The sequence below is a fragment of the Macrosteles quadrilineatus genome, unplaced genomic scaffold (assembly GCF_028750875.1).
Source record: "Macrosteles quadrilineatus isolate MER2022 unplaced genomic scaffold, UCM_ALF_1.0 Scaffold_5__1_contigs__length_97177068, whole genome shotgun sequence".
Taxonomy (NCBI): domain Eukaryota; kingdom Metazoa; phylum Arthropoda; class Insecta; order Hemiptera; family Cicadellidae; genus Macrosteles; species Macrosteles quadrilineatus.
Window position 1 is genome coordinate 93,850,431 of NW_026542598.1, and position 10,803 is coordinate 93,861,233.

At 35.5% G+C, this 10,803-nt stretch overlaps 1 protein-coding gene across 1 annotated transcript; it reads left to right on the plus strand.

The window, feature by feature from the left end:
- The first annotated feature begins 687 nt into the window (after nt 1-687).
- LOC128995422 (senecionine N-oxygenase-like) lies at nt 688-10,595 on the plus strand. The gene is made up of 7 exons (XM_054420437.1): nt 688-941; nt 2,945-3,083; nt 4,482-4,600; nt 6,292-6,469; nt 8,088-8,244; nt 8,448-8,611; nt 9,341-10,595. The coding sequence occupies exons 1-7, from the start codon at nt 748-750 to the stop codon at nt 9,665-9,667; spliced, it is 1,278 nt and encodes a 425-aa protein (XP_054276412.1). The 5' UTR covers nt 688-747; the 3' UTR covers nt 9,668-10,595.
- Nucleotides 10,596-10,803: the final 208 nt, after the last annotated feature.

The window sequence follows — 10,803 nt, forward strand, 5'->3', positions numbered from 1 at the left end:
TTATATTAACACGTTTCCTCAATAATGGAAAATGGAATCAAATTGGCATTGGAAAGCAACTGATATAGCAACTACGTAGTATTTCAGAGTATTTTTTATGAAATTCCGTACTTAACAACAAGAAAGAATACTTGTTTTGCTGGAGTTCCTTAATTAAGGAGTTCCTTAAACCAACGCATTATATCATTGAGGATGTATATGCTTTGATTTGAATGTTTTTAAGAGCGTGACGTATTTATTGGGGAAAACCGGTATTTTTGTAAATTGTATATTATAAATTTAACATATAAATAAAAATAAATTCATGAATTCCTCTAAACAGGAAGTATTTGTTGAATCTAACATTCTCATATTGGTGATAAATTAACTCCTAATGTGGTTAACAACTACAATAAATATGATGACTTTCAATTCGGTTTTGTTAACCATTAAAATCGGCATTAGTAGCAAAACTTGAAAATTATCTACCATTTTATATCCCAAGGTAACCTAACACAGAATACCTAGACTATAGAGTTCTTTACATCATGATAAATCGCACACATTGTAAAACCCTTAAAAGCACATCAAACCTTAGCAACTGCGATTCTTGGTAAAATAAAACGCAAATTAAAGGCGACGCGGCCTTGGCTGGGACCGAGGGTATATAAGTGACGGAGCGCCTCCGACCGTCAGACGTGCGGCAGCAGCGGCGAATATAGCTCGTCCAGACCAGGAAGACTAGGACTATACTACTCTCACACACAGATGGCCATGCGAGTAGGAGTGGTGGGGGCAGGTCCTGCAGGACTGTGTGCGGCGAGGCATTGTCTAGCCAATGGGATGTCTTGCACAGTGTTTGAGCAGACCAATGACGTAGGAGGCACCTGGCAGTATACAGAGAGTGTGGGCAAGGACCAGTATGGGATACCCATCCACACCAGCATGTACAGGGACCTAAGGTACGTCACTATTACACTATTACACATTGTAGGGATGCAACAGTATTTTGAAATCAACTAGTTGTTCTGCCCGTGCTTTGCAACGGGACAAGAATACTGGGTATCTTAAATTTACTGTAAAACAGTTACACACACTTATCATGCAAATTATACAGGCAAATCTCAATCATAGGCCTACCTGGTTATTTCAATGAAAATCTTGCATTAAGCTGTATGGCAAAATCAAAACTAATAACTTTATAAAAGATACTAGATATCAGCGTATTAATATAGTGTATTGCATTTAAAATACATCCAAAAGTCTATTTCATTATGGCACCAAGAAACAAATCTGCAAATAAACAAATTAATAACGGAACGAAACAAACCATTAATTTTACATCACCTGACTGGGACGGTGGCGTCGTCCTGTAATCCAACTACTATAGGTTACGAATTGTGGATTTGTATATGCATGCACTGTGGATGCGATACTCCCTGGTGTGGATTAACGACCGCACGAGTTAGTACTACGACTATCCGCAGTACTATCCTGATAATTATACCGATTCGTATATACCAAGGAAAAATGTGGTTCGTTCGGATTCCATAAACTGTAGGTCCCTTAGTTGCCATTAGCTGTATGGGCTATTAATTAACAGCTGTGTCTAAGGAATGTCGGCCTTAGTCACAAACAAGACTACAAGATCGCGCCACTCATACTACACTCATCTCCATTCTACTTATCTTAAAATACATACTTTCATATGGTCACCATTTCAAAGTAAAGGATTAAAGAATTTACATTTTACTTTTATGTGTTTTTTTAGTAAACAAATATAGCCTTAATTAATAAAGGTTCTTTCAAAATCCCTGTCATGGGCACCCTTAAGACGGTCCCAGGGATAAGCCCTGTAAGTTATCACGAAATTAATGGTGTATAAACCTACATGAAGTTCTACACGTATGTACCAAGTTTCTTGGCCATCGGTCCAGCGGTGTCTGAGCTTATCACTGCCAAAATACAAACCAACGTCCTCTTTTATACTTCTAAAAGTGGCTTGTGTAGCTATGAAAATTCCAAGAAGAAAATATCTTGTCATGTTCTTCAGGAACACTCTATGTAAAAATTTAGGGACGCCTAAATTACAAGACGGCAGGCAAATTTTTATAGACAAAAGTGTAATAAATTTAGCACTAAGTAAAAATTACTTTTTTGCCCTTAGTGTTATTTATCACTTTGATTTCTTTTAAACTAGTTCAACCTAGGATTTCCCTTAATGAGTTTTCTCTACCGTTGGCTAAACACCTAAACAAACACAATTCTGCTATCTTAATCGGTCCATGGAACAAGCGAGCTGTGTCCAGTTAGCGCCAAGGTCATAACATTGTTGATATTTACACCTGATACTTTGTAACGAGTGGAAACGATAGAGATACGATAAATACACATTTACTGTTTTGGTCAACTGTTTGACATAGTAAAAATGTTAAAATGCTTACGTTTTTTCATTCCAAATTTAAATTTATTTGAATTATTATGTCTTCAACTTCACCTCTTAAATGAGTGGAGTCAACGGTAAAAGGCTACTAATCCTAGTTAATATTGAAATGGATGACATATTTACAAATATACGTCGATCCTTAGACAAGAGATGTTTTTTACGTGCTTAATCTCATAAAGTTGCACAGTTGTACTATAAAGGAGAATCGAGTAACCTTTGACTTTCACTACGAAGTACACTTAAAAGTTTATTCCCCTTCAAATATTGTACATACACTTCTGGAGAAATTATACCTTTAATGTAACACAATTTACGCGAAGGCTCACTAAACCATGTTTTCTTCAAACAGTATCCGTAGCCAATTTCATTGTCAAACAACAAACATTTGCAGACAACACTTTTCTTATTTTTAAATTTATTTACCCTCAGATTAGGGACCGGTTTAAGTCAGTTACATATTTAAGTTTGTTGATCAACTGTTTTTCTGGAACAGCTGATAACCACATGTTTTTTTCTCAGAACGAACGTACCAAAAGACGTTGTAAAGTTTCCTGAACTAGAACACAAAGAGACGGCAGAATCGTACCTGACTTCGCCTGAAATCCTGCAATACCTGAAGGACTACACGGAAATGTTCAACATTCGCAGTGTGTGCAAGGTACGTCAGCATGTAACATTGTTAGAACTGGTTATCAAATGGAAACTAAATGATGAGACAAGTTCTTAGAACTAGTTCTACTTTCCTGGACGTGTGCTGACATTGGCTTTTGGACTGTAGATGACTAGTGTTACTTTGGGGCGCGTATAGGCCTAATATTTGATCTGCTTCGGGTTTATTAGTTTTGATTTAAAGTTTTAATTGCCAAACCTACCAGCAAAAAAGACAATAAAAAACACTCAACACTACACTGTTCTACTCCCTTCCACCACGATTTATTAAAAACACTTTTAAATAAAAAAAGATGTTAAACATTTGATTTTCATCCGAATTACAGATTTTTGCAATGTACACAGAAAAACGCATCTACGCGGTTTTCACACGTTAGTAAAATGGTCAGGTTAAATTGGCACTGAAATAGTATATTTCATTACTAGGACGGAAAGTAGAATTTTCTGGCGTGCGCTCAAGTTTCATGCCCCCAAGACACGCTCCCCTGGGTGCTCACCGAGTAATTCGGGCGGGTCATGTGAGAGTTATTGTTTAGAGTTCTTTTATAATTTTTTCAAGATTTCTTAGAGTTGGGGACAATCACTCCTTCGTTTATAAGTTCTTTGATGTTGTGAAACATCCACATGTTTTTTTTTTTTTACTTTTAGACCACGTTTTAATCGAAACTTGATCACTTCACAATGTTTAAGGTTACAGGATTATTTATTTTTCAGTTAAAAATCTTAATAAATACTTCGTCACTGACTTAATTTAGTTAGACATCTTGTACTTTGTACCAGTCCGTAAACTTTCTGTTTTCTTCTTCATGATCTTTCCCGTGATTTCTCTGGTGGAAGGTTGTAAGTCATCTCTTAAGATTTTTTCATCTAATCATCAGGCATGTTAGACGTATTTTGAGCAATTTCAAACACGCGCTATGCTGAAAACACAAAGAAACAAACCAATGCCTGTTTCTATGTAACTTACATTTAGATTGTGCAGCAATGAAAACAGCTGATTTGAATCATTAAAATTAACCATGACAAAACACGAGCGCGCGTAGTGAATAAATTAAGAACTTATTGAGAGCGAGGAAAGTAAATTTAGAGCAAGGGAAAATCAGCTGATTGTTTCCCTGAAACAACTACTTTCTTTGATATCAGCTGTTATAGAAAATAACTACTTTCGGTATTGGGTAATTAATAAAAAACGATATTTTTGAGTTATGTCATCTTTGTGACACGCAAACCTGCAGTTACAGTATGTGACACTTCACTTTACTTAACTTTTAGTAACTTTAATTTTGACTTGTGTCCATTTCCACACTGTTATATTTAAAATGCCACTAATAACTCATTTTGGGACACCTCTTAAGAACCTGAATATGAAATAAGAACATGTTTTCAGTTCAATCACCACGTGAAGAAGATGAGTTTCAAGGACGGAAAGTGGCGCGTTACGGTCGTGGACCTTCCCAATCAGCAAGAAAACACTTACACGTTCGACGCTCTCTTCATTTGCAACGGGTAAATACAAGTGTCTTATCTTTATGCAGCCAAAGAATTACTAAAAGTACCAACCAAGCGGACATGCACAAAATATGGGATTTACAAGAAATGTCCAAAGAAACGTCAAATCCTTAGATTTAAATTAAGCTTGACAATTCCCATTCGGATAATATCAGTGACCAAGGATTATTACATTGTCATTACATTGTCGCTGGACAAAATGGACAATCTTGTTCTTAAAGATATGTAAAAAACATTTACCCCACACTATACTTTTGTGGATTTTCACACAATATGCTTTTAAAATACATGAAAACGTGTAAAAAATTAATATCCAGGAGCACATTTTAGTATATTATACCAATCTTAATTAACCCAACAAATGTGCCCCTGGACAACAATTAATTGGGATTATTCAATATGGATTGAAAAAGTATTTAGATTTTGTCAGTAGACCTTTTCCAAAATTCAGTATGATATTTTTGATAACTAGATATGTTTCAAGAACTTTATAACGATTACGAAGTCATAATGGGATTTAAATTGTACGGATGTTCCAATACTTCACACAATATTCTTCCATAATAGGCCTACACCAAATTTGGAACTAATTCAGATACCTTATTCTTGATGGCACAAAGTTATCATTGTCGATACATTCATGCGTATTTTATACAAGCTAAAAAATTATTTGTTTGTCAAAACGTGAGTAATGGATTTTATATAATCTTCTCCATCAACGTAGCCAAATAAAACGTTAATTAATAAAGGTTACAATTACTGAGGGAATGTTGAAATCTCTTTTAGAATGACATCATTCTGAAGGGGGCAAAAAAGAAAATTTTCCAAAGCCAGCACAACGTGTCTCACGTTGTTGTGCCGAGGTCGCCAAACCTTCCATCCGGGGTTATCAACAATGATAAAGTCAGATCTAATGTAACAGCACACAAATTGTTTATGTAACAGGTCGAACGAAGATTGTGTAGTTTAGATCAGTGGAACATTTGTCATCTTTTTTCATGCGGAATACAAATTTAATAGAAGGCATTTTAGGCATATCCGGCGGTCATTGTTGTTGCACATTGCAAAATCACACTGTCATCGGGTATGCTATGATTGTAAATTTACCCGCACCATAATGTTAATGAGATTATTAATTCTGCTAAACTATTAAAATACTACTAGCTGTTGCCCACGGGCTTCACCCCTTTTGTCTTCACAAGTATTAAACAACTATTGATTGGCTAAGTTAAGGTGATATAAACAAAACAGAATGCAATAATATGTTATAGCCTATCATTAACTACTAGGTGAAACCCGTCGAAAAATAACAAACAAATAAATAAATTAGGCACAACTGAGGTATTTTTAAAATTAGGTATATGGAAAGTTCCCTTTAGAAAGGAATTACGACCTAAAGGGCAATTTATGAAATAATGGATAGTTTTGTGCAAGGTTTCTCGTCATGACGAATATTTTAAGTATATGGTTTATGGGGGTGAGACTTTTAGTTTTCTCAAAAGTTAATGGGTACTTTGAGATTTATATATGGATTATGCAAGGTTGAATAGAGTATATACTTAGAACAACATATCGCAAAACTATTAAAAAATAAAAAGGAAACACTAAAATGGTCTAAGATATTATAAATAGATAGATAACTTAGTGACACGAATAATTTACAATTAAATTACAAATTGTGATTGTAGGTTGAACAACACCCCGTTCTACCCCAAGGTGGAGGGTGCAGAGCAGTTCCAAGGGACATTGATTCACAGTCATGACTACAGAGTACCTGAGCAGTTTCGCGACCAGAATGTGGTCATCATAGGAGGAGGCGCCTCTGGGCTGGACCTCACAAATCACATATCCAAGTGTGCCGCCAAGGTAACTTATCATTGGACACCAGATGTTATACGTGAAAAACACGTTAAACTATTGGTTTGTCAACAGTCGCGCATACATGGCGTGTGTTTGGTTATTATCTTTCTTTGATTGTACATTTTACTATTTTTATAACTCCCATCTTCTTGAGCAACCCCTGAATTAGACTGGACCAATACAGTACATGACATAGGCTACCACTACTAGATTTTCTACAATGTATACGATTGCTCTTACTGAAAGTTTGTCTGATCAATTTTTTACTAAGTGAGATTGGTCACACAAAAGTGATAAGGAAATTAAGAACCTTTTTTGCAAATTGTGTTGTTGGTCAGCAAATGTAATTTGTGACAAAATTTGTAGCTAATTGTATTGAAGAATGTCCTTCCCATTCTAACATAGTGCAAAATAATTTTTGAAAACAGTTTGTAAAGTAAGCCGTTTGTAAGCAGTATGAAAGCAGTTTGTAGTCGTCGCATATTTTGTAAACCTGTTTAGATTACCAGAAAAACTGCAGCTATGTACAGTCATTATTTGTTGCAATGACAGTGGGGAAGTAAAATTATTTAAATATTGCATTTTTAGCACTCTGAGCTTATCAGCAGACAATACCATGACCGTTAGATGGCAACCGAACCAAACATGTTACAATTTAGAAAACAACTTTTACATTATAAGCTTATGTGAACATCGCATTCATCGCACCTGGTTTTACTTTATACTTCAAACAGCTAAACAGCTGAAGATCCATACACAAGCCTGAGGCCTGTAGACTGGTCAAACTAGAAGAAACTACTGTATCCAACTTCTCAAACGAGAAATAGGTTACTTACAAATTTGCTCAACCCTTGGAGGTCGATTAGTACGAGAAAAATATAGCCGTAGTGTTTGGTAAAATGATTAAACTTGTTGTGTGTTCTTAGCTTCACCAAGGCTTCAAGCGAAGGTGAAGGCAGAGTAAGTGCGGGACTGCGAGGCCTAAGGCCTCAAAGGTAATTGAGAACCAATCGATGCACGGAGCCTCTAGGGTCGAAATGACCCTTATAGCGAGAAGGGTTAACCATAGTCCAGCTGTAGTATAGCCATGTGTTAACCTGCTCGCTTACATACATGTGGTGTATGATTCTGCATGAAACCTTTTTTTATTTGCCACCAATTGGAACCAAGGAATAAGGCCTCCACGGGCCGCGATGTGTTCCAAGGTATTGCAGTAAGTATTGATTTTCAACACTGTTAAAGTTTTAAGGACTTTATGTGTTAGAACGATTGGTGTACCGTTTGTGGACTTTTGAAAAAAACAAATCACAAGTTTTAAATAAATTTGTTTCACATTATTTCGTTCTTTTTCTAAACCTACATCAGACACAGAAATACAGCAGATGTAAGTTTTGAGAATTAGCATTCTGCTGCATAAATTCTTGATATTTCGTAGTAAAAGCTTTAAACTAAAGCTAATAAAAACTAGAGATAGCTGAAATGATAACCAATTATTTCCTAAACCTAAAATTAGTGATAATCAATATATTTTAATTAATTTTAATCAATCCAAACACAACAAAATTGTTTCCATATCACTGTTAGTATACGCCCTAAATTACTAATGTGTCTTTGTTAATGGCAGGTATTCTTGTCTCATCGTTCCGACCGTTTTGACGAGAAGAACGTCACACTACTGGACAATGTAATTTTCAAAACCGACGTCGTGAGTCTCACCAAGGACTCTGCAGTGTTTGGAGACGGGACTGTTGAGAGAGTAGACGCCGTCATATACTGTACAGGTAATTTGAACAGTTACTGTTATTACTTTAGTATTTAAACCTTGAATTCGTCCATCTAAATGGAGGACAGCTCTCTGCGTTTGAAACTTGAACTAAGCAAGGTGTGAGCCAGTATAGTTGAAGAATGGACTTGTTGATTTTCTTGGTCTGCCTTATTTCAGCCAAATATTTACTGTATTTATATCTCTTCTTTACTGTTGTAGGGTTCAAGTGCAACTACTCGTTCATGGACGAGAGTTGCGGCATCAGAGAGGACGACGGACTGGTCTACCCTCTGTACAAATACTTCATAAACGCCAACAACCCTACAATGTGCATACTGGGCAACCTGTGTATGTCCATGCAATTCCCCACCTTCGACATACAGGTGAGTCACAGGATTGTAAATTCAGCTTAATTAAAGCTTATTCTAAAAGGAGATTAATCATAGACTTGGCATCATTGTTGTTAATCAATGTGTACGTTTGTGATCTTAGGCACCTCAGCAAGGAAGGCCCTGCTATTTGTATATTAAAACTCATCAACAGACTTAGAAACTGTTTCTGGCCATTAGTATACCTTAAAATTTACCTAAGCTGATAGATAAGTACAATAAACGTATTTACATTATATAAACTCCAGGACTCCTAATATTTGGAGGGAAAATGAAAAAAAAAACGGAAAACCATAAGGAGAATTTCGTGATAAGGGACTTATTTTACACAAAAAACCGGGAATATCTTCTACTTTTCACGCAGAATAATACACAAGGAAAATGTTAATGCTAAATTATTAGAAACTACAAAATCTTTACTCTCGACAACCTGGAGAATGATGGGGGTTAAAGACCAACTGAGGTTACAATAATGGCAAGCAATAGTAAAAACAACCCATAGTAATAGCTGTTATAGGATCTTGCAATCAGAAAACATTCGATACAAATTTGAATCGCTTACCGATACTGTATTTTAAAAGTAGTCCCTTTATACAGGAGTTGATTCGTCAAAGGACGAATCTTTGAAAACGTAGAGTATTAAAATGCTTTTCAAAAATATTAGACAGAATACACAGCTGTATGATACGAATTTCAGCGTGACTAAATCTCCACTAATTCCAGGTCCGGTTCTTCGTCAAGACGTTACAAGACAGTTCCATCCTCCCCTCCAGGGAAGGTATGTTCCGCGACATCGAGGAACACGCCAGAAGGAAGCTGGTGGACCCCGAGATACCCAAGAAGATGTACTTCAAGACAACCGTAGACGAAGACGCGCAGTACTACGACAACCTTGCCAAAATGGCCGACATTGAGCCTCTGCCCAAAGTCTTGATCGAGATCTTCGCCCGCGCCGTGGCGCAGATCTACGGGAACTTCCCTCTCTTCAGAGAAGACAAGTATAAGATCATCGACGACAAAACTTACGCTGTTTTCCCTCCTTCTGCTTAACTAGATAAATATTTTGGCCGTTGTAATTCTTAGAGTTTATTGATATAACTGTTGGATTATGACAAATATAGTAGCTGTTTATTGAAATCGCAAAAGAAGAAATTGCTGTATGAATGAAGTATAATCTTCTACTGTCCAAAACATAGAAAACACTAAACGATTACAATTAAATAGAGGATTTACGTTTTATGATTTAATTTGCCATTCTCCAAATCGAGTGTCTGATTATTTTCTTAATTTTGTCATAGATTACAAGAATATTTGTATCGCAATTATTTCTAATATTTGCCCAATAATCAAAATTGTTGTATTATTTCTTGATAATACCCTCAATCAAATTATTTACCAAGGCAGTTAAAGTTATGGTTGAAAGTAGCATACTTTTATTGGACATTGATACACAATAAATAAACTTTTCGATGGCCAAATAAACAAATGTGTAAGATTTCAGTCAATAGTATATTGTCAACTGTAATACTCATGAATTACGTATTAATGTACAAGTGAACATAAGTTTTAATCTTAGCGTAAATATGTTGTGTTTCTGTTTGGGTTTTACTAACGACCCAGCTATTATTTAATTTTTAAAATACATGATGAATGACCTTTTGTAAAAACTGTACATGCTCTTGCTGTGTTGGTTATTTGTGATATTACCATTTAAGTTTTTAAGATAACCTTTTGTCCATGAGTTGTAGGCTATTAGAAGAAGGAGTCTATTCATGTTTATGTAAGATTTTTGAAGGGTGTGACTATTTTGATATTTAACTACTGTATATAGATTGTAGTAAGAATTCCAAGATGCATTTGACTCTACTTAACAGTTTTTGTCAACAAATTTTGTATTTGCAATTTAATGGCGACAATTAAAGAGAAAATATGTGATATGTTAGTAAAATTTAATTTAATAAAATGTGCTTGGCTCACACTGAATTTTTTATTGCCATCACCAAATCACTAAGGTTGACAGAAGAGTTGATCTCGTCTGTTTTTTTTTAGTTGAAGCAGCTTAGCAACGATAACAGTAGTTGGTTTATGAGATGATTGATTTTCATTAATTGTTCAAATATACAAACTACGGCAAAGTGTCACTTCCTACTAGTAAAACATGTTCCAACGTTTTGAAAGCTATAATA